The 25,535-nt window shown below is 37.8% G+C and overlaps 1 protein-coding gene across 1 annotated transcript in view; it reads right to left on the bottom strand.

Moving 5' to 3' along the window:
• Positions 1 to 24,421, bottom strand: part of LOC114657189 (CD209 antigen-like protein C) — a 43,046-nt gene extending 18,625 nt beyond the window's left edge. The window contains exons 1-5 of the mRNA XM_028808925.2: positions 24,289 to 24,421; positions 17,850 to 17,936; positions 8,767 to 8,853; positions 7,746 to 7,897; positions 4,820 to 4,929 (exon numbers count right to left, since the gene is read on the bottom strand). Of these exons, the coding sequence (XP_028664758.1) occupies positions 4,820 to 4,929; positions 7,746 to 7,897; positions 8,767 to 8,853; positions 17,850 to 17,936; positions 24,289 to 24,418 (566 nt within the window). The 5' untranslated portion in view covers positions 24,419 to 24,421. The remainder of the gene's footprint in view (positions 1 to 4,819; positions 4,930 to 7,745; positions 7,898 to 8,766; positions 8,854 to 17,849; positions 17,937 to 24,288) is intronic.
• Between the last annotated feature and the right edge of the window lie 1,114 nt (positions 24,422 to 25,535).

The following is a 25,535-nucleotide window of genomic DNA, read 5'->3' as shown; positions in this document are numbered from 1 at the left end:
ACTGAGAAGATCATTCCTCCCCCAAACTATGCGACTCTTCAATTCCACCAGAGGGGGTAAACGTTGAACATTATTCAAGTTATTGTCTGTTTTTTAGCTGCATTTTTTTATTACTCTTTAATTTAATATTTTTTGCTGCTGGAGTATGTGAATTTCCCCCTGGGATTAATAAAGTATCTATCTATCTATCTATCTATCTATCTATCTATCTATCTATCTATCTATCTATCTATCTATCTACAGTGGTGTGAAAAACTATTTGCCCCCTTCCTGATTTCTTATTCTTTTGCATGTTTGTCACACAAAATGTTTCTGATCATCAAACACATTTAACCATTAGTCAAATATAACACAAGTAAATACAAAATGCAGTTTGTAAATGGTGGTTTTTATTATTTAGGGAGAAAAAAAAATCCAAACCTACATGGCCCTGTGTGAAAAAGTAATTGCCCCCTAAACCTAATAACTGGTTGGGCCACCCTTAGCAGCAATAACTGCAGTCAAGCGTTTGCGATAACTTGCAATGAGTCTTTTACAGCGCTCTGGAGGAATTTTGGCCCACTCATCTTTGCAAAATTGTTGTAATTCAGCTTTATTTGAGGGTTTTCTAGCATGAACCGCCTTTTTAAGGTCATGCCATAGCATCTCAATTGGATTCAGGTCAGGACTTTGACTAGGCCACTCCAAAGTCTTCATTTTGTTTCTCTTCAGCCATTCAGAGGTGGATTTGCTGGTGTGTTTTGGGTCATTGTCCTGTTGCAGCACCCAAGATCGCTTCAGCTTGAGTTGACGAACAGATGGCCGGACATTCTCCTTCAGGATTTTTTGGTAGACAGTAGAATTCATGGTTCCATCTATCACACCAAGCCTTCCAGGTCCTGAAGCAGCAAAACAACCCCAGACCATCACACTACCACCACCATATTTTACTGTTGGTATGATGTTCTTTTTCTGAAATGCTGTGTTCCTTTTACGCCAGATGTAACGGGACATTTGCCTTCCAAAAAGTTCAACTTTTGACTCATCAGTCCACAAGGTATTTTCCCAAAAGTCTTGGCAATCATTGAGATGTTTCTTAGCAAAATTGAGACGAGCCCTAATGTTCTTTTTGCTTAACAGTGGTTTGTGTCTTGGAAATCTGCCATGCAGGCCGTTTTTGCCCAGTCTCTTTCTTATGGTGGAGTCGTGAACACTGACCTTAATTGAGGCAAGTGAGGCCTGCAGTTCTTTAGACGTTGTCCTGGGGTCTTTTGTGACCTCTCGGATGAGTCGTCTCTGCGCTCTTGGGGTAATTTTGGTTGGCCGGCCACTCCTGGGAAGGTTCACCACTGTTCCATGTTTTTGCCATTTGTGGATAATGGCTCTCACTGTGGTTCGCTGGAGTCCCAAAGCTTTAGAAATGGCTTTATAACCTTTACCAGACTGATAGATCTCAATTACTTCTGTTCTCATTTGTTCCTGAATTTCTTTGGATCTTGGCATGATGTCTAGCTTTTGAGGTGCTTTTGGTCTACTTCTCTGTGTCAGGCAGCTCCTATTTAAGTGATTTCTTGATTGAAACAGGTGTGGCAGTAATCAGGCCTGGGGGTGGCTACGGAAATTGAACTCAGGTGTGATACACCACAGTTAGGTTATTTTTTAACAAGGGGGGCAATTACTTTTTCACACAGGGCCATGTAGGTTTGGATTTTTTTTCTCCCTAAATAATAAAAACCATCATTTAAAAACTGCATTTTGTGTTTACTTGTGTTATATTTGACTAATGGTTAAATGTGTTTGATGATCAGAAACATTTTGTGTGACAAACATGCAAAAGAATAAGAAATCAGGAAGGGGGCATATAGTTTTTCACACCACTGTATCTATCTAATAAAGTTCCTGTCTCTACAATCTTCTGTGTTTCTATGCAAATCTGTGACCCAAGCATGACACTGTTTACTTTGGCGGAGAGACGCAGCATATCTGTGAGCCTGCTATTGCCCCATACAGATGCGGAGATCGCACTTCGGGACGCTCTTCAGCTTGCTGTCCAGTTGTGGGAGGTCCCATGAGAGTTTACAAACCTGACATTCTCTTGAACGAGTGGCGCATTAATAGGGATGTTTCTTGAACGAGAATCACTGAACCACATAAAAACGGCTTTTTCGACGTCTTCAAATGCAGCAGTTTACATATGTTTGCAACCGAGATTTTTCTACTTCTTTTGCTCTGTCTTTCAAGAAAGTTGACAGCATCGATAGCGATAGCAAAATTCCGATTTCACTGGCAACCTCTTTTTTCTTTTTGCCGCAATCAAGAGCTGCAAAAATTTAAAGTTTTTTTTTCTAACATGAACTGTGTCACAGACGACTGCGGTCATTACCTGGACGGGATGCCTGGAGGGACCGGAAAGAGACATTAATAGCTTCCGGGACACAAGGGGGCAGCCGCCCTGGATAAAAAGAGGACCACGGGAAAGGGACAAAGATGATTTGACCTACTGGGAACTGTGGCCACCACCAGGGGGCGCTTTAAGCCTCAGGAGACCCGGATGTGATTACTTCCGCCACACTTGGCAAGATGGAGGAGGGATTGGCCAGGGACGCCCGGAGTGCTTCCAGTTCAAAGGGCAGTACTTCCGCCACACCAGGAAGTGCTGCTGGATGGACATCATCAGCCACCTGGAGCACATCCGGGTGGGAATAAAAGGGGCCGCCTCTTTGCAGTCAGTGAGCCAGAGTCGGGAGTGGGAGAAGGACGAAGCTCCCTGGAGGAGTAAAGGCGGCCAAGGACATTGAAAGGACTTGATTTAAGGGTGATTATTGCTGTGTGCTTTGTGTGGAGTGAAGAACTGTGTTTATTTAATGGAAAATAAACGTGTGTCTTTTATAAAGATGTGGTCTCCGGGAAAGTCTCACAACTGTTATCGTTTTTTCGTGTCTGACGTTTATATAGGAGGGTGACAATGAGTTAAATTCCAGTGGATGGTTTTCAAATGTTGACGAGCAATAACTAAAAGGTATCACTGAAACAAAAAAGGCAAAAATAAAATAAATAAATAAGCAGTACGAGGAAACTTCAAAGAAAGAAAAAAAAAATTACAGTGTTTCTGTTTGGAGATCATTGGGCACAACTGAGCTGCGGCCACAGAACTAACTGCTCTGTGGATGATTTATTCAAGCATTTCAAGGTCTTTTGTGCACTTCGTTATAATTAAAGTATCTGCTGAATGTACTTCGTAGTAAGGAGATTTCTATAGACTCGTCTCATATGGGGAAGCTGTCGGGACCATAAAAATACTTTGTTGTAATGAAAATTTCGTTGTAAAGATATTCGTTGTAATGGTATTTTACCTGTATTTGCTCTAAAACACAAAAACTAATAGAAGGCACCTAGAAACTGAAAATGTATTATGTTTGTTTTCTTTTTATTACAGAGAGAGCTTTATACAAATACTGTAGTATATATAAAAATAATTTTACATTATAGTTTAAGGTTCTAGATCTTATTAATTTTACTTTTAATTGCTGAAAGGCTAATGCACAAAAATAAATGGTGATTTGTGGTACCAGGTGATCAGTTCTAGTGGATTCCTCAATGTCTAACTCAAAGTAGGCAGTTTATGGAGGAAAGAAAAACTTTGATTTAATGTTCAATGATGTGAACTCTAGCCATTAAGATCAGTTTGGCACTTCATATAACTAGATGGGAAGTCTTCAATTTGCACTTTAATCTCATTAAGATGTGTTATATCAGGAAAATAAATTCAATGCCAGTAGAGGTGTGCAGTGACTTTTTGGATAATAAGTAGCTATCATGAACAAATATTTTGTTTGAAGGTTATGAATTGTGGCCAACAGGGGGTGCTCCAGTTCCCCAAACCTGACACAGACAGACACAGGCACAAGTTTCTGCAACACACAAGGCTTTTTTTTTCCAAGTGGATACGCTTTTCACCCTTTTCTCACCAGAATCAAGCACAGTACAATGAAATGCACAGAGCACTTTTCATCTCTTCCATCTCTTTCTCTCTCTGTCTTTGTCTTTCTGCCTCCTCTCCACCTCCAGGAAGTTTTATCCTCTCCCTCCTCACTGCCTCCTGGAGAAGTGGCAGTGGGCTCCTTTTATGCTGCTCCCAAGAGCACTTCCGGTGGCCCATTAGCATGATCCGGAAAAACTTCCAGGTGAGGCAGAAGCCCAACATTGCAGGGCTTTGCAGCCCTTGCAGCAACCACTGACGGCACCCACAGAACCCAATACAACTCCAACTCTCATGGAGCCCTGAGGGAATCCGAGGCACCATTGCAACCCCGGGGGCTGTCATCTAGCACTCTGGGGGAGATAATGCCCGGTGCATGTTCTCATCCCCGGTCTTTACAGTCTGAAGGCATCCCAGCTGGGCAAGGGCGCCGGCCATCCGCCACACAATATAAAAAAAACCCTGAAGTTTCATCCAAATATCCAGTAAAATTAAACACACAGAGATAAAAGTAAGCACTAATTTGTGTCCAGCTTTAACATTCAACAAACCCTGTCTCATATCACATCCCTGCTCCTCTTTTGAGCCATTTTTTAAAAGGTGCCCATCACTAGTATTATTATATTAAGTTAATGCTGATTATACATCAGAATCAAAACAAATCTAGCATGAAAATAATTTGTACTGCGAAATTCAAATTACTGTTTGTTTAAAGTAAAAACTTATGATTTTATTCAGCAGTTAATACTAAATAAGCTATGCTTGCTCTACCAATACTAAATAAATTCCATCTTTTAAATTGAAGACATTTTTTGTTTAACATTTCCCCTGCTGAAATATTAGCATAAAATTATTACTCACAGGTTATGATAAGGCAAGTTATTTATCCAGTTCCACATTTCACTGCTCTCATTTTTAGTTAGACCAATCCAATAAAACAGATTTTCCTTATTGCTACATCTCACAATTTCCTAATGAAAAAAAAGATAAAGGACAATTTGAATAATTATTTTCATCTCATATAGATCACATAAGAGTAAAATCATGAACCAAGAGCTAGACATCGCTGGTAGAGAGACACTGTTTGCTTGACCAGGAGAGAGAGAATAAAAGAGTTAAGAATATGGATGCAGTAAAAAGACAAGATAATAATTAAGATAAAACTATCTAATTATGTTTATATATTTCCTTTGGAAATACTACATAAGTAAAAATGGATAAACCATGCTATGCTAAATGTCTTATTACCTGCAAATTATTTTACTGTGCTTTAATCCCCACACATGTATGCTGTCCTATGTACAGTTATGTCTATAAATAATGGCCATAGTGCATTAACTGAAGCCCCCTCGAAATGAAGGTAATGTGGCTCATGGACAAATTAAATAGCTGGAAATAAAATGTTCATTTCTAATACTTGGTTGAAAACCCTTTGCTGGCAATGACAGCCTGAAGTCTAGAACTCATGGACATCACACACGAGTTGTCTCTGTCCAAATATTTATGGACCTAACTGTATGCATTTTTACATGTGTTATTTAATTTTAGAAATAGCATTTGCAACTTTATGTTGAGGTTACTTTCCCTAAATAGACCCATGTCTGAGAAACGGCACATGTCACTGTTTCAGAGTGTACATTGCAGTCGCATTTTAATTAGTTTAATCGTTTAATTCGTTCCTTTGTTGGCATCTGGTCTTCTCTTAATTTCTTTATTTCATCCCATTTGATTATCAATGTTTAGGGTCTAATAATAAACTACTTAAAATTTAATAATATATGCTTGTCACACACGTGCGCATGGGAGGCACCTAAAGGGCTTGAGTAAGGGCAATTCCGAGTCAGACCTGGATGTGGCAGAGTGCACTGATTCTTTTTCTCGCTTTCCTGCAGACCATCCACAGGAGATCCCACCTGGCCCTGTTGACATCACTTCCGGGTCCGAGCCTATGAAGGAAGACCTTGTCGGCTCCGGCCCCTTTGATATCAAGTCCGGGCTCATAACCCATCTAACATCACTTCCTGTCTTCCCCTTTAAAAGCCTCCACTTTTTCCCTATTCCCTCAGTTCTGTTTTGGACTCGGTTTTGTGCACATCAGTGCTGTTATACATTTTGCAACTTTGCAGCCAGGATACCAATATACGGGTGGCTGCCCCAAACCTTTTTATGACTCTTATGTCTGGTTTTTGCGACTATGCATATATTTTTAATTTATTCAATGTACTCTATTTGTGCGTTCAGCACTGTATTGTGCATTTCATTGCATGTTTTATATTTTATTGAAGTTTGTAAAAATTGTAACCACAAGGGGGTGACACCGAGCCCCAAACCACAGACACAGTGATGTTCAAGCTCAACTCTGGGTTCAAATAAAGGCTTTTCCAACACCTTTCACAGGAGCACCAGCTAAAATGCACCAAATACACAATTTTGTCCTTCCACCTTCAAGAGTGTTGCCTGCTGCCTCCCAGCTATTATTCAGTTTAAGTGAGACAGCAAGCTTTCTTCTAAACTATATCCAGGAACTGCTCCAATCTCCTGTTGTCTGGACAATTTCCAGGTCTTGTGAAAACCTGGGCAGTTCCTCCCCCAGCAGCACCCTCTGGTGGTATCCAAAGACGCCAACAGGGCTGCATTTCTGGACTCAAACTCCAATGCCACCCTGCAGGTGTCTTAATCTGGTCCAGCCTTGAGGGACACTGCCACCTGTCATGTGGAGGAATGAACTGCTCCCAGTAAGCCTGTTCGTCCAATCCATTCATTATGGCCTCCTGACCAAGTATGAATCCTTCCTTTATCCCGGCCAGGAGGCCAGCCCTTCCTTCCTGGCAGATACCAAATGTAAATATCTTTAGGCTCGCAAATAGAAGTGTACTATATGAACAAAAAAACTAGTGGAATTTATAGTTGAAATGTTTTGCCTAGCAAATGTCCAGTAATATTATATTTCAAATGTGCGTAAGAAATATATTTATATGTATAAATATTATATAATATAATATTGTATTATATATTTATAATATAATATTATATATTTATAAATTATATAATTATATTATATGTGCATATTCATCCTGACTCAAGTGGAGGAGTTCAAGTATCTCTGGGTCTTGTTCACGAATGAGGGAAAAATGGAGCGTGAGATCGACAGGCAGATCGGTGCGGCGTCTGCAGTGATGCGGGCTCTGCATCGGTCTGTCGTGGTGAAAAAGGAGCTGAGCCATAAGGCAAAGCTCTCAATTTACCAGTCGATCTATGTTCCTACCCTCACCTACGGTCATGAGCTATGGGTAGTGACAGAAAGAACGAGATCGCGAATACAAGCGGCTGAAATGAGTTTCCTCCGCAGGGTGTCTGGGCTCTCCCTTAAAGATAGGGTGAGAAGCTCAGTCATCCGGGAGGGGCTCAGACTAGAGCCACTGCTCCTCCGCATCGAGAGGTGTCAGATGAGGTGGCTCGGGCATCTGATCAGGATGCCTCCTGGACGCCTCCCTGGTGAGGTGTTCCGGGCACGTCCAACCGGGAGGAGGCCCCGGGGAAGACCCAGGACACGCTGGAGGGACAATGTCTCCCGGCTGCCCTGGGAACGCCTCGGGATTCTCCCTGAAGAGCTATAAGAAGTGACCAGGGAGAGGGAAGTCTGGGCATCTCTGTTCAAGCTGCTGCCCCCGCGACCCGACCTCGGATAAGCAGAAGAGGATGGATGGATGGATGAAATGTGCATAAGAAGTTGAAAGTATTAAGCCAATATCAAACTCTGAAATGCTTGACGATGTCCATTACTAACCTGTTCCTTGACATCTTCAAAAACAATTAATGTTGCATTTATGTCTTCACAAAGTTGTTTACTGGTGTCAAAAGATTTCTTTTCTTTAGAGAAAAAGTAACAGCTCTCATTACATGTTGTCCAGTCTTTTGCACAAATGTCACGTTGCCTCACTGTGGAAAAACAAAAACAAGAACTAGCTACTGTATTAAATGTAAAAGAAAATTATGATTGTCTTAAAAAATATTTAATGGTGCTTTTACAAAAATATCTTTAAAAAACTAACCATGAGCCTCACGGTATCATAGTCCTGGGTCTGAGTCTGGGCCAAGGCATTGCCTATCCAGAGACTGAACATTATTTCTGTTTATGCATAAGTTTTCCTCTGGGTTTTGCAGTTGTCCTTCCATGTCCCAAAGTTTTGCCTGCAATTCTAAGTTGACCTCATATGAGTGAGTGGGAAGTGTGTGTAAGTGTTCCCTAATATCAACTGCCATTTTGTCCAGAGCTGGCCCATGCCTTGCATGCTTATACTGTAGGGATAGACAGTAGCTCTCAGCAACCCTGAATCAGATTATGTGGGTTAAAAATGGTTTGATAGATGGGTGGATAGAATATGTCAGTAAGTTTGTATCTGGAACATTATAAGAGTTCAAAAAAATATAACATGAAAATATAAGTAACTGTTAAATGTGAAGAGTTCAGATCTACAATGAACAGTGTATGGTTTAATAGAGCTGACAAAAATGTTCAGACATCATTTGTTGTTATTTTGTTAACATTGTGTTCTTTTTATCACCCAATTACATTTGGGTCAAGATGCTATATAAGACTGAGAGATTGAAAAAGGAATACAGTAGGTGGCAGTCTAATATCACTTACCTTGCCACCAATGAGTTACTACAATTTGAACATTATACTGAATTGTTACTTTTTTGATGCAAAAAATTATTTAATTTGAAGTTAGCAAAAACAAAAACCACACATTATTAAATCGGATCAGAAAGTAAAGATTGGTTAATTAAAAACAATTACCATTTACCTTTATTGATATTTTTTACACCTGATGATGTAGCTACTTTATCCAATTGTATTTCCATCCACTTTAATTGTTTTGCACAAGACGCATCTACAAAAGATAAATTAATATAATTAATTTTTAAATGATTCAGCGTGTACAATACATCTGCAAAGTGGATTTGAACAAAAAAGACCACGCTTTGTGTACTGCCATGAGATGAAAATGAGGAAATAATGAAAAAAACGTTCAAGTATTGGGAAAAATTATTCAGTGCTTATAGTTAATTAAACTAATTAGATACTTTATTTAAAAAAACACCCATTACACTACAAAACAGTGCTACAGTGGTCAGTACTGCTGCCTCACAAATTCAATTTACAGTGTGTGTAGCTTGCATTGTTTCACCATGTCGTTGTGTTTTTTATCCAGGTACTCTGTTTTTTCTCACATTCCAAAAGGGATTGTAGGGAAACTGGCAGCTCTAAACTGGAGCAGAGTGGATGTGTGCCAAAGTGAGTCCTGCGATTCTTCTACCTTTATTAAGGATAAAAATCCTTACACACTCTAACCAGCTCCCTAAAGAACATGGCTAGCAAAGGTGGCATGAGAATTAGCACAGGTAAAATGAAGATTATACAAGTTGGGTTGTGGGAACTAGGGCATGATGATTTTTTGGTCAGTTTAACTACATCAGCAGCATTCTGGCTAACGAAGGTGGTGTAGACGCAGACATTTCCTGCCAGCTTTGCCAGGAGGTTGAGAGCATGTGCCAATAGCACGTTGCAGCACCCACTATACAGTATAGTGAACCACTTGGACTGGGACCTGAATGCAGTGGTTGCTTTGCCAGGCATCAACAGTATTTCCTTTACTGGTTATAATCAACAATTGCCACTGCTGCCAAATTCTGCCTCTACAACTTCTTAGTTTATACAAGAGTATACCAGTGAGACACATAAGATTACCTCACAGACAGGATGAAGACTTAATGTTTTCCACCATGGTTGCTTCTGTTACATCCTAGATGTTAGCAAATGTGACTGCATTAATAACAACAAGAGAAGATGTTCTTTGTGGCTGCAGGCTATTATGGCCAAAAAATGTCTATGGTTGCCTAAACAAATTCTACTACTCCCTGGCCATCAATCACTGGTGAATTTGTGCTCATCCATGTCTATAGACAAGAAAACCAAAGATTTGAATTACTAAAAAAAATGTTTATCAACATTGCAATGTTTATAACAAATTAAGAGTCACAGCTTACAAGTGGACCTAAAAACATCTTGAATCAAACAACACATCTAAACACTTTCTTAGTCATGTAACAACTACAAGATGGAAAATCAGTCAACTAGAAACTCTCAAAACTAGGCTATAGTGTTGCCATGACAAAGCAGGCTTAATCAAAGCAAAGCAGCATGAGTACCTAGTAAAAATGAAAACAATTACTAAAGAGGAACAGGTAAGAACTTACAGTTCAGTCCTCAGAAGCAATAAGATGAGATGTTATACAAAGCTGCTAAAGAAGAATGTACAGAGTAACAATGTCAAATTAAAAATAATAGAACTGCATCATACCGTTCAGCACATCGGTGCAACTAAACCACAAACTTCATCCTCTATCCTGCATTGCTCAGATGGTACTACCTTTATATCGCATCCCCACTGGTTTCACAGGAGGCTAACTTATGTCCGCATCCCATGTTGAATATGAGAAAACATTGATCTAAGCCAGTTGAGACAACAAAGAACCTAATCAGCTGAACTGACTAATTGGATTTGTAAGTGTCTCTTCTGCATGCTGTTGTCATACCAACTTTCCCAATGATCCATCTATCTAAGGATAATTCCATAATAGGTCTATATTATTATCATTTTTCTGCCTAAATTTTATCATGTATGGTTACCATGAAAAAGTGTGTACTCTTTTTGACTATTAGTATGGCTACAAGTACTAGAACAATAACAAAAAAAAAAAAAAAATCTTGTAGACTTGGACTAGCAAAGTAATGCCAATTTCAGACCTTATAACCTAAGTCAGGTATAGCCTTGTTGAACATAAACAGTCAACATAAGTTAAAGAAAGAAGGAGTTGGAGGTGTATTTCGTTTCAATTATAGCAATAAAACCAGAACAGTAAGAATAGGAATTCCTTTAGTAGCCCATGCGGTAGAGAAGGCTGCTATATTATAGAAGCAGAAAAACTGGGTAAAACTAGACTAATTCCAGCTAACATATACTCAGCTAAATGGAACATTAAAGAATTTGTACTGAATGTTCAGTTCCCAGTATGTTTAATCACAGACAAAAACTTGGAGAGCTTAACTGCTGTTATACAATATATTTGTTTGTATATGTTCTTTGCTTTCTGTAGAAGTAGTTATCATATGTGTGTTATGTTAATTTATGTTTAATTCATAATATTTAATCAATATGCAGTTTAGTTCCTATGTGTGATCATGTTGTTCTGTTATGTCTTTTGTGCTTTGTGGGTGATTCTGCACAAAATAATTTTACTGAAACTGATATATCTCCAGGGATATCTACCAGAGATCCCTTAGGAAAACCAAAAGTACATCTGAGAGGAATAAAAAATGAATATATTTCACACAAAAATACATCGCAACCAGAACAGAAAAAAAAAAAAATTAGTCACATCTCCAAAGCTGAACATGTTTAAGCAAGATTACCATAGCTGAATTCTGGAGGAAACAAAAACCTTTGCAAATGTTTTTCAAATCACTGAGAAAGGAAACAAATATTATTTTAATTGGTCATTCTTGTTGCTGGTTCAATAAATGCATAATAAAGAATGGAACACTTATCACATACATGAATAATACTGTCAAACCAAAGTTACTGAACATCAAGAGATGAGAAGCATGTCTAAGGAATAAGATGTTCTGCTTATCAAAAGATAATAATAATGATGCCCTAATCAAGGTTATGATTTTGACTTTTATATTTTTACAACCTTTTTCTTGGCTTCTAAAAATAATGATAATATCTTTTTGGAGGTTTTGGAAATCAATAATTTAGAGGCTACATTTGTTTTTGATTTTATGCATTTTTAACCATTTCATAGTTCAATTATATTCTCTCACTCTGCCATTTTATTTTCCTTAAGGGCACTACTCTGGGTCATTGTAGAATGATGTGAGGTATGTTTGTTAGGGCATGTTATTGCGCCTTCAGTGTCCACGTTTGTGGATTTGTGGAAAGACTTAAAACTTTCCTGGTCGTAAATTACTTTCTGCTTCCTGGCTATGATTTTTGTCTTTCTAGTTTGCGCTGTTTTCGTTTTTATTATATTTATTGGTTTTTGATCCTTCTGCAATATTCCTTAATATATGACTTTAATTTCAGATTCTGAGTTTGTTCTTTAGATCTTCAACCTCCCAATTGCATCCCTTGCTTTTTGTGGGTACTAGCCCTTATACCAATTCTACTCTTAATTCCCGTGACCCCCTTTTATAATCATTACAATTGATGATTTTTAAAATAAAATAGAAATATCACAACTCTAGGCATTATTTGTCAATATGTTGTGTAAATCTTTAAAAATCATGAAAATCCCAGATCCTGTTAAATCTATACAAAGGGCAAAGGGCAGTGTCTGTTCGCTGAAGTTCCTACTAAAAATTTTAACTTCGAGCAGGTTAATTCCCCTACTAAACACAGATTTCAATATTCTAGTTGAAGTTCCCACAAACAGAACTGAGAAAGTGCATATGTTTATTTTTTATAAGATTAAACTGACCTGTATAATGAACTGGAGCCTCCATAAATGCAAAAAAGATATGAGGCCCCAATAATGCTCCAATGGTCGCATAGGATCATGACACACAATTGTATTCAATGGTAAAATGATGCATATGGTTTTGCTAATTGCCTTGTGATGGGTCATCATGGGTACTTTAAGTAATGAACATTCCTTTGCTATGATTGTCGGTGATGATTCTCCAAAGGTGACATTTAAATCCCCCTGACCCCCAATCTTATGGTTGTCATGGACTGGATATTGAAAACACAAATAAGGATAAGATTGTGTCAAAAGGAAAAAAAACTTTACCTGCATGGAAAATGCTTCACCTCAGAGGGCTTAATTCCCACTCAAATGGCCTGGATGTTAGTCCTACAATATTCTTACATGTTTAAAATATCACAAAAGTTCCACCAGAGGAGGACAGCATAAACCTCTGCTGGTGCAAAGATGGGCTAACAAAAGAATCTTTATTGAAAGAAGATTTATTTGTAAAATACCCAAAAATGTAACAAAAGATTGATTGAGCAAACAAAGGCATTTAAAAACTTGCCTAAAAGGCAATCCACAGTGAACAAGTCCAAAACGTACACAATGCAGTAATCAGAATCGTTAGACAGAGCAAAAATAAACAGAAATCCAGAAAATCCAACCATTAACTGCATTACTCACATTCCAAAATACTTCACAATGATTCCCACTGAACTGTATGTATCCACAGCTTTCATAGGGCTGGTGGCAATTCCTAAACAGGGTTGAACATGTGACCTCACCTCTTGGGCTTCCACCCACAAAGAACATAAAACATACTCACATTTAAAGACACAGTCAACCAATACATAATCACATACAAAAAACTATAACAATAACATAAATAAAAAATGATAACTCAAAATAAAAACAATACTAAACCATAAAATACACATAACCTAATCTCAATACAGGAACATTTATAAATGTATGCAATTAATATCTATTCTACACTTTTATATTCAACATTACTGGTTTAGCTGGTTTTACCATCCATTGGTTGAGAACCATTTTTTTCATATCAACAAACACCCCTTTCAACCATATCTTCTTTGGCTTCCCCCTCTTGGCTTCATCCCCTCACCTTCATCTTGGCTGACTTTTTTGCCCAGTCACATTCTTCCTTCCACTCCATATGCCTAAATAACCTTAGCCTGTTGCTCTTCAGCACAAAACCTATCACCCCCACATCAAGTCTTTTACTTAAGTCAGCATCTATCTTCCTTACACTCCCTGACAAATTCATCTGATCATTCTTGTCTCTGTTCTTTCTAGCTTTGCTTCATGTTCTGCTTTCATCAGGTATGTTCCACACCCATAGAACATACTACTACTCCTCACACAGCTTTTATAAAAATTACTCTTTAATGTGAGAGTGACTCCTTTACAAATCATAATGGGAAGAGCTATTGGAACTTTTTCCATGCATCTTTCACCTTGGTTATCACTGCTATGCCTACACCTTTGTTTGTATTTAACATGTTGTCTAAGTAACAGAACTTCCCTATTTCTCTAAAACAACTCCATTGCTGATACCTAAATTTACATTTTCTACATCGGCATTCTGCACTCCTGTTACTCTCTTTCAAGAAAAAAAAATGCCACACTTGCTGTCTGCACACTACTCTCCACACTGTTACATCTTTTATGCACTCACTTCTGATAAACCATATGTTATGATTTCAAGGTCATGTTACAATGATCTTAGTATTTTATTTATATTATTTCATTATTTCAGTTATTTTTCCACAACACCATTTTGTGTGTTGTGAACTATAATAATGAATCCTGTTGGTGCAGAGCTACTGTTACTATCAGTTGTTCTTTTACAAGACAAACATATTTCATCCATCTGCAAAATACACAGTATTTAACATAAATATATGTTTATATACATACTAATACATTAACACATATTATTAGGATCATTACAGATTTGTACATTGACACCATATTTGCATCCTCAAATATATCTTTTGCTCAAAAGATTTGCTTTACTTAGTCCAAGCTAAAAGCTTTACATAAAGAAATGTAGTCAACATTTCCTAGCTGTCCTTCATAATCTAGTATAGAAATAATATTTTCTATTCACAATAAAAATATCTCGACCTGGAAAAAGGACATTTCAAAAAAATCCAGCAAATAAACCCCTTAGAGAAATTAATTTTTTAAAATTGTGAAGAATCTATATATATAATTCTCTAAGCCGCCGCCAGAGCAGGCAAGACACCCATGAAAGCACGCAGGAAGGAGCCACGTCCACACCCATGAAAGCACGCAGGAAGGAGCCATGCCCACCAACTCTAAGACCATTGGATACGACGAAAACTCGCAGAGCCACGCCCACCAACTCGGACGCGACGCCTCGGAAAACACGCCGTCATTTCTGTTTGTCTGTGCTACAGTCCACATGCAACTCTGAGCCACGTTGACTTTTCGGTTATGACGCACGACTGCGTGCAACATTGCAAACTGTTTTACATGCTACATACAGCAATTCGCATCCGCGACAAACATGCGTCTTCTTAGACGGTCCTGCAGGAACATGGAAAACGTTTCCCCGCTCACCAACACTCTTTATTCCCCGGCCCGCGTCCACCCTCGCTCTCTAGGCATTCCCACTGCCTGCTCATGTGCCCGGATGCAACAACTCACCGACCACCCCGTAAGTCGCTTTCTTCTGTGTTAGGAGTCCACATGCACCTCTGAGCCACGTTGACTTTTCATTATTCTTTTCGGTTATGACGCACACACCACCATCGCAAACTGTTTTACATGCCATGGTCTTAGAGTTGGTGGGCGGGTCTCCGTGAGTTGCTCTTGCGAGCGGGCACATGACCAGGCGGTGTGTATGCTTTGAGAACGAGGGTGGACGCGGCAGGACCATGTAAGAAGAGGCATGTTTGTTGCGGATGTGAATTGCTGAATGCAGCGTCTAAAACAGTTTGCGAGGGGTATCCCATGGGATCCTTAAAACAATCCTTTAAAACTGAGGTTAAAACACAATGAAGGAAGCAGTCTTTAAAAACCAATAAGCCCTGTGCCTCTGTTTCATTAGCGTCTCACCTGCTTCAGCAATGCAGGCCCTGCAACAGTCGAGACACTCTCTCAGCAGCTGAACTTCTCTGTGCCTGACTCCACTATAGGCTGCAACAAAATTATGAAAGTACGGGTGCATTTCTTTCACACAAGCTGTGTGTGTGGGTGGGTTGGTGTTAGTTAGTTAATTAGTTACTCGAAGGATTTCAAGATTTAATATGCACAAGCGGTAACACTGCAAAAGCAGCCCAAACCAGAAAAGACGGCTGGCAAAAAGTGGCCGACAAATTAAATGCATGTGCATTGTACTTACTGAAAGCAGCGTTACGGATTTTGCAAATGTTCATTTTTTTCCCTCTGCTTAAAAAACATTTAAAAAGCGCCGTGATTATGCGGGTTGGTATGCAGCGTGTAAAACAGTTTGTTTGTTGCGGATAATTTGCCTTTTACTATTACACGAAGACAATTTCCTGTTAATACTTCGTTACATTGATATAGCGGTGTTCTCAGTATTCAAAGTGCTATCCACACAGGGAGGAACTGGGAAGCGAAACCACAATCTTCCACAGTCTCCTTACTACAAAGCAGCAGCACTACTACAGCGCCACAAGGTAGTTAAAGAATACACCAGGCTCGATTTTGTTTTCACTTCTGTTTACAGAGATCGGGTCGTAGATAGCATTGTTGCAATGTTACTTTTCTTGGTGGCTTATTACATTACGGAGTTTTCACATGTTCATTTTCTCCCCTGTGCTTAAAAGACATTAAAAAAGTGTTTCTCAACTGTGACTCCGGAACATCTCAGTATGCAAGCTATATTAAGCGTCAACAACGAAGACTCGCTACACCTTAATCTACAAGTACTGACACTTATCCCTACCAATGAAGTAACTTTCACCAGCGTGGCCTTCTTTGTCACAGAAGATCCCGCTTTCAGTCACGGACAATTATATGTTGCTCTCTCCAGAGGTCTATCTTTTCATTCACTCACAGTGGTATCCACAAACCCACCGCATTTGGACAACTGTGTCGTTCAAGAAGTGTTCACCCATCAATACATAATTATGCGGCGTATGGTACGCCGCGGGTTGGCTAGTATATTCTTATTCAGCCAAAAAGTGTACATGATACACATCATTCTCAATTCAAATTTTCCTAAAATATATTTGCGTTAAGACTCACTTGTGAGCAATGTTTTCAATCACACTTATCACCAGATCACAAGCTTTTTGGGATGTCCCCTGTTCAAATCTTATGGTAATAAAATCCTTTGCTTAAAAGACAGTTGCAAATTCACAATAATCTGTAATACTTCAACAGTTCAGTTCAGTTTAACACCCAATGGAAGTTTCATGAGTATTCAGCTCTGATAACTGTGGCTAGAATGCTTTCTTATTTTACTCATTCGAAAAATTTTCAATCTACCTAACATAACACAAATAGAAACAGATATCCTATTTCCCTTGAAATTGAAAAAAATTCAAAAGGTTTTTAGAAACAATTAAGCATTTATCAATATTTTACTCAGTTTATAGATCATGCAAAATAATTGCTAACCTTTTTTATATTTCAGTATCTTTGAATCTTTCAGTGTTTGCATCATATGAAGTACTTTTCTTTTCTGTTGTCTAGATGGGTGCCAAAAAGGCATTTGTTTTGATTTCAATAAGATATATTTTTCAATCAACAAAAGAGGTTATTTTATTCTTACTGTATATACAGTATTTAACGCTGTACATGTAACAGGCAGAAAAAATACAGCAAATGATTTTGTCAATGCAATAAACCTCTAATGACCTGCAACTGAATACTATTTGTCATTTTGTGAACACAAAGACATCTCTATGTAAACATTTCTCAAATTAAAAAATAACAAAAATACAGCTTTATAAAGTTTACAGGATGAAAGAAAAGTTTACAAAAGTAATACCTAATGTACAAATAATGTTGTGGATCACTTTAATTATTTATGCTTTTCATAAATTATTCTTGACAACTGCAAGGTTCTGCTGTATATCTGTCATATACAACATTATATTGATGAGAATTAGTCATTTTCGGACTAAAGGGCATGATCAACAGTGTCTTGAGTTAGAAAACTACCCAATGGCTTAGAAGGCTAGAGTAAAAGCACATCATGTTACCTGATTTTGAGACTCAGCTATTTACCTTGGCCTCACATATAACAGGATGTAATTTCCAATAATTTTGTACTCACATTAATACAGACAAATGGACATAGATAATAATTTATAATGTGATGACTGCTTACATGCTATTGCAATTCCAATGAGTGTTATCATCAAGATGCACACGGCAACAGCCAGAGCAATTGTAATATTGAAGTGGGAGATCAATCCTGTCACAAATAAATGAAAGAAAAGAAGTACGTTACTTTATATATGCTCATGATTAACAAGTCATTGATTGCAAATCAAAAATAAACTAAATATTATGTCAGGAAGTGATTATTGTATACTGTTAAAATTTCTATGAATTACTTCCAGTGTAGATTTCTTTAAGATGCTCGATCCTTAGTGCAATGTACTTTTACACTTTACTGCACCTACATTATTTAAATGTTTTGTCATGCACACACACATCTGGGACACGTTTAGGGCTCTTCCAAGGTGAGTGTTTTGACCCCAAGGAGACAGAGGATGCTGTTTCTAGCTACCTCTTCTTTTTACCCATAGTCAGCACAGACCACACTCAAAGGACACCTAGATCAACCTTGTAAGAGTTAAATTTGAACCCTGCTCTATGTGTGCACCTAACATGCGTCTGAGTCTCATATCCTTCTGAGCTTATGCTTAAAAGCTGACACTGTTATTTTTATTCACTATGATAAAATGTGTTTCCTGTTTTGAACCAAGCTGGATCATAATATATATAGGCCATTGTTCTTTTCTCTTCTTTGTGAAATTCACACATCTCCTAAAATAAGAATAAAAATAATACATTTAAAAAGTCACGTACATCCTAAACAAACAGGACTATCAATCAAACTGTGGTCATCTAAGGCAGTGGTCCCCAACCTTTTTGACAGCAAGGACCACTTTATTAGATGCTAATTTTTCCACGGACCGGTCAGTTTGGTCAGTTTTATACACAATTTACATAACATTTCTATTATTATTAAGCAGTTCGCATACGTTTGCAACCCGAGATTTTTCTTCTTTTTTTGCATATAACAAAGACATATACTTTGCAATTGTCATTCCAACAGACTGCACATCACAAACATTAACACTGTTATCGTTTTTTTCGTGTCGGCCGTTTCTATAGGAGGGTGACAGTTAAATTCCAATGGATATTTTTCAGATGTTGACAAGCAATAAGCAAAAGGTATCACTGAAAACCACAGAAAACAAAAACATCAAAAAAAAAAACAGCACGAAGAAAGTTCAAAGAAATAATTTTTTTTTACAATGTTTCTGTTTGGGGATCGTTGTGTAGCCTAAATGTGTACAACTGAGCTGTGGCCACAGATCTAACTGCTCTGTGGATGATTCATTCAAGCATTTCAAGGTCACCTCGTTGTAATGAAAGCATCTGCTGAATGTACTTCGTAGTAACGAGATTTCTATAGTCTCGTGTCATATGGGGAAACTGTCAGGACCGTAAAAATACTTTGTTGTAATACTCTCTCACCTCGGTCTCTCTCCTCTCTCTGGGCCGCTGCAAAGCCCCGCCCACCAAGCATTCTGAAAAGTCTGAGTGAGTCTCCGTTGCCGGCAGTTCTCTCGCGGCCCAGCTGTCAGACGGCTCCGGCCTGGTAGTGGGTCGCGGACCGGTGGTTGGGGACCCCTGATCTAAGGTATCAAAATCTGCCATGTCCTGTTAGCAACTAGGTGTAACCAATCATGTTAAAAGTTTTCTGAATTTGTAATGAATTCCTTTTAAAGAAAAGTGGGGGGGGGGGGGTGGGGGGGGGAATGGGGTGCCTGTATGTATTAAATTTTCTTCCACAACCTCCATCCCACTTCAATAACTCCTCCTTTTCCAAGCAATTGGTAATAAGTTCCGGCCACTCGGAAGCAGTGGCCATCTCTTGATGACCAGAGACTGAAGGAGAATTAACTTGCTAGATAATACAAGTATCCCGAGTTGTTACAGTGATCACTGATTTGTTTATCTTCAGTAGAGATTTTTTTCTTGTTTTCAAAGTTAGACTACTGCAATGAGGAGTTGACCCCATACTTGAACCCATGTCTGCTTCTTCTTCCTACATCTTGAATCAGTAAAGTCAACTTTCCACTATAATATGATTTGTATCCACATTAAAGCCTAATAGGTCTGCATTTGGTCTCACATTTGCTGCAGTATTTTTTTATTCAAGTAGTATGTACAGTAGAGTATTGATCCACTAAGTTTTCATTGATTTAAAATAATTTTATACAAAATTATACTGTATTAGAATGTAAACTCCACACTCCCAACACACAAGACCAATTAAGTGGGCTCTGAAGATGAATAGATGTACAACTGAATATCCTTGGAATATTAGTCTGCAGTGAACTGCTGCCCTATCAAGGACTGATTTCTTTTTAGTTTACAATACTGCATCGACCAGCCCCAACCACGTATGATTAAGTAGGTTTAGAAAATGGATGGATGCAAAGATGTTGCTAGAAAGTGTTTTACAGTATATAAAAAAGAACAATAATCAGTAAGAGCACGTGAAGGTCTAAGCATGGTAGAGTGTATGATCTTTGGAAATGTAATGTTCAACTATTTAAATAATAATGTAAGCAAAAAATATTTTCTATAAGATCTCTGAATGCATCACTTCATCAAATTTTCCATGCTCTTACAGTCCAGCTTTAGAATGCTAACTAAATTTGTTCTGAAATGTGCACAGTGTTCTACACAGACCAAAGGGAATTGGAAATTGACAGAAACTCTAATAGTAAAAGATCTGGTAGACCCAAAGTCACAATGCAATCAGAAGACAAGTCTCTGAGGGTCACCAGCTTGTATGATAGGTGCTTACAGTTACAAAATCAGTGTCTCCTTATAGGCAAATTCTTCTGTCCATCAGAGTCGTCATTCATTAATTTGCAGCTCTTTGGTCTTCCTAGAAGTCCATTTCTAACCTATTGGCTCAAGAAGTCTGCATAAGAGCCTCTGCAAAGATTTCAATTCAACTCTGATTTACATTTTTGTTATCACATGATGTACAGGCAGATCCTGGTAGAAGCTGGAGTTCAGTCACTTCGTTTTTGTGCATCTGGATGTTTGTTAAATCTGTTGCCTTAAAAGGCCTGATGTCTTTCACCTCCCAAAAGCATTTGACTAAATTCGGCAAAGTTCTTTGTCTTGTTAACTTGTCTGACTGAGAACGTATATTGAAGAAAATGACATTGGTTCTTTGCTTTTTGGTTTTTCTAATATCTGATATCTATAGGTTCCTAATCTCTAAGTGGGATCTACTCGACTGTTTATCAACTAGTTATGGTAACAGTTTCACGTATTAAGCGTTGCTCATGTTATGGTTATATAAAAAAGGACTAGACTTGCTGCTTCATTAGTGTAGCAAGTGTTTAATGGACTATGGTAGTTTCAAAAGGTTAAGAGAGGGAAAACATTTCTTCTGTTATGGTCAAGCTGTAAAAACTGTAAACTTCAAAATGACTTGAAATGAAAAAAAATCCCCCTCATCCTATTTCTTCTTTGGCACTGGGTAGTATCTAAGACTTGAAACCACAGCAGATTTAGTTTATGTTTTTATCCAGCTTATTTGGAGTTTTTTTTTTCTTTGTCCGTACCAGGCACCTGACCTTATTATTGGACTCATCTTAGAAATTTAAGAAGCGAAACCATAAAGACTCTACTTTTCTACTAATTATGTAACTATTTACTTTTCTACTAATTATGTAACTATTTTATGTAAGCGCATATTGAATTATTTTTGTATGCTATTTATTCATTATTAATCTTATCTAATTTTAATTTCTTTTCTTGTGACATTTCCTTTGACAAAGCACTTTGAGCTACATCCTATGTATGAAAATATGCTAAAGAAATAAATGTTGTTGATTGCAGGTTGGTTTTACCTAGCATATGTGTACAAATATTACTATACTCTGCTACCAAATTGTCTTATTTGTATCTTACAGAATGAAAGAATGCTCATTTCTACATTTTAAACTGTATAGTATGAATAGTGTCACGCACGAGATTTTGGGGAACAGCTGATCGACCCAGTTTGCTTCATAAAACATCCCGCGGGGGGACAACGGCAGTGTACCAATCTTTCTTTCTTTACTTCCTTAGAAAGGCAGAGATGGCGCAACCGTAAAGAGCGCCCGGACGGCTCTAGAAAGCGCACACTTCCGGGTTCATTCCTTCCCACTGCTGACCCATGATGACGTCATGCTCCCAGAATCCACCACGACTCCTCCCAGCATTCCTCATGTTAATTTCCTGTCCGCCACCATAAAATGTCCGTCCTCCCTCCCTTCAATGTCTTTTGAGTTTTTTGGAAAACAATTGACGATTTATTTTGCAGTATACGGGGCTAAAAACCCCAAACCTTTATCATTGTTTGTGTCCTTATTCACAATAGTAAGTCAGCACCTCAGCAAAAGAGAAACAATAAGACAAGTTCTAAGGGACAGACTCTTTTACATTTCTTGTGCTTACATTTCGCCTTAGCTAAAGTGGCAAACAAAAACAAAGACAAGACTTCTGCTTGAATCTTAAGCCTGTCATAAATGAATCTTTATTATATTTAGTCTCATAAATTAAACTCTAATTCAGGATTTAATACAGACTCATGCAAATTCTTGAAAGAACAGACACCCTAAAACACATTCACTCATATCAGATCTGTGTTAATGTTACCAGTTAGCTCAACTTGCATATCTTTCGAATACGAGATGAAATTAAAGTAGCAAGAAACAGCCACCTTATGGAAACCCCTTTACTCTCTGATTCTCTCCAATCGTATTACAAAGTTGAACATTTACTGTATGTGTCATACAGCAGATGTACCATTTTTCTATTTCTAAAGCTTTTATTTATGCAGATTGTTCCCGTCATCAACTACTTTGTAAGTAGACCTGTCAGTATTCTTATTTTCATAAATTACATTTTCACCACAGTCAGGATGTCTTTCAACCACCAGAATCGAACCCTTTGTCTCTGCCAGTGATGCAGAAATAGTCTTTCATGCCTTCAGCTTCCTTCTATTTCACACTTACTCAAAGTATCAACATTTTACATCATATTCAAAATAAACTACAGCTATCAAACAGCTAAAATTAGCCAATCATAATTATCATATATCCCCAGAACTGGATTGTTTACACTAATTTCCTGTATTTTATCATATTGTCTTTAAAACAATGATAATAACTTGTAAAACTGGTAATTTATGCAGTTTAGATTATTTATCTCTGATGTTTGTGTCATACCAAACTGCCAGGCAATGAAGATGATCTTATGCCAGCCTTGCCACTATTCTGAACACCCACTATTCAACTCTAATAGTCTCGTACTCTAATACTGCTTTGTGGCTCTTAGCTTCTGGAAACTAATCATAATGAATTCACGTTAAACGTAACTGTAAATACCTGTCATTTTAGTCAGCAATTTGTGTAACTTTGTTGGTTATTGGTATTGTATTGTGCATATATACAGTATATTATACTGTATTACATAATATAATATTATATAATATTTTATATTATATATATATATATATATATATATATATTGTCAAATACGTGCGCATGGGAGGCAGCTAAAGGGCTCGAGGGAAGGCAGTTCTGAGGCATGCTGGGATGTGGCAGAGTGCACTGATTCTTTTTTTCCCTTGCCTGTAGACCATTCCCGGGTGATCTCACCTGGCTCGCATGACGTCACTTCCGGGACCGAGCCAATGGAAGAAGACCTTACCGGCTCCGGCCCCTGTGATGTCACCTCCAGGCTTGAACCAATGGCAGATGAACCTGAGCCAGACCCATATGACCTCACTTCCTGTCTTCCCCTTTAAAAGTCTAACCGTTTCCCCTTTGTGTCAGTCTTATTTTGGACTCTGTTGTATGCACATCGGTGCTCTTTATTGAACAAACGACTTTGCAGCCAGGATACCACATTTTACGGGTGGCTGCCCCAAACCTTTATCTGTGTAATGTCTCGTTATTGTGACAATATATATATATATATATATATATATATATATATATATATATATATATATATATATATATATATATATATATATATATATATATATATTAATCCTCTAATCTGGTTTTGCTGTGTTGTTAATGGACAATGACACTCTGCTCCTATATATGTGTAGACCATATAAGGCAAGTTTCCTATTAATTTATCATTGTCATTTTTATCTGTGGTTTATAAATTGTACTGTTGTTTGTTTTGTGAAATGCCTTGTGTTGTATTCTGTGAAACATTCTTTATAATAAAGAGACTTACTTACTGATTTAAGGTATTTTTGTACATCCTCTTATGTGTGTTATGAAGTTAAAATGTGCAGAAAAAGGATTTGTGAATCACATAAAGCTTGATTGCCTATGCACCTCTATGTAGATGTTGTAAAATATGTTATATTTTGAAATTTACGTCAAAAATATCATAACATTATTCTTAACATTCACAAAGAATTTCTTAAATGTTCACATTTTACAGAAGACAAGCATTGAATCCATAGGTTAAAAAAATTATGCTACTCACTCTACCTTCCGTCTTTACTTCTGAGTTATTTTCCAGCTTCTTTTGATCATTTGGTGGAACATTTGTGTCTGTATTTTCTGCAAATCTGATTTCAGCATATGTCACTTCAGTTAACATTGCTGTTTTATCAGTCATCTTCCACCCTACAATGAGTCAATTGAGGAAGTTGAGGCCCCCATTATAAACATGTAAGTGATGTTGAAATCTTACAAAAAAAGAAGTAAAACTGCAAAATAGTTAAGTTCACTTATTCAGACATTTGCAGATTTCATTAATATACTATTAGCTGAATGCAAATGTGTAAGTCTTAGAAAATGAAGAAGTTAAAGTATATAACCATCCTGAGAGATAAAAGGTAATATATTAAATCATTTGGTTCATTAAAGTGGAAATAGCATACTTATGGTCTATCAGTGGTTGCTTACAAAACACACACTAGCAAAGTAGTACCTTTAAATTTTAGCATTCTGGAAAAGCAGGTGCAAGAATGAGCGGCTATTTCTAGTTGTGCTTGAAAGTTTGTGATCCCTTTAGAATTTTCTATATTTCTGCATAAATATGACCTAAAACATCATCAGATTTTCACTCAAGTCCTAAAATTAGATAAAGAGAAACCAGTTAAACAAATGAGACAAAAATATTATACTTGGTTATTTATTTATTAAGGAAAATGATCACATATTACATATTTGTGAGTGGCAAAAGTATGTGAACCTTTGCTTTCAGTATCTGGTGTGACCCCCTTTGCAGCAATAACTGCAACTAAACATTTCTGGTAACTGTTGATCAGTCATGCACACCGGCTTGGAGGAATTTTAGCCCATTCCTCCATATAGAACAGCTTCAACTGTGGGATGTTGGTGGGTTTCCTCACATTAACTGCTCGCTTCAGGTTTCCACAACATTTCGATTGGATTAAGGTCAGGACTTTGACTTGGCCATTCCAAAACATTAACTTTATTCTTCTTTAACCATTCATTGGTAGAACGACATGTGTGCTTAGGGTCGTTGTCTTGCTGCATGACCCACCTTCTCTTGAGATTCAGTTCATGGACAGATGTCCTGATATTTTCCTTTAGAATTCTCTGATGTAATTCAGAATTCATTGTTCCATCAATGAAGGCATGCCGTCCTGGCCCAGATGCAGCAAAACTGGCCCAAACCATGATACTACCAGCACCGTGTTTCACAGATGGGATAAGGTTCTTATGCTGGAATGCAGTGTTTTCCTTTCTCCAAACATAACACTTTC

This window comes from Erpetoichthys calabaricus, chromosome 9 (assembly GCF_900747795.2).
Source record: "Erpetoichthys calabaricus chromosome 9, fErpCal1.3, whole genome shotgun sequence".
NCBI lineage: Eukaryota > Metazoa > Chordata > Cladistia > Polypteriformes > Polypteridae > Erpetoichthys > Erpetoichthys calabaricus.
The sequence above is the reverse complement of the archived record's forward strand: the minus strand, read 5'-3'. Positions and strand labels throughout refer to the sequence as shown.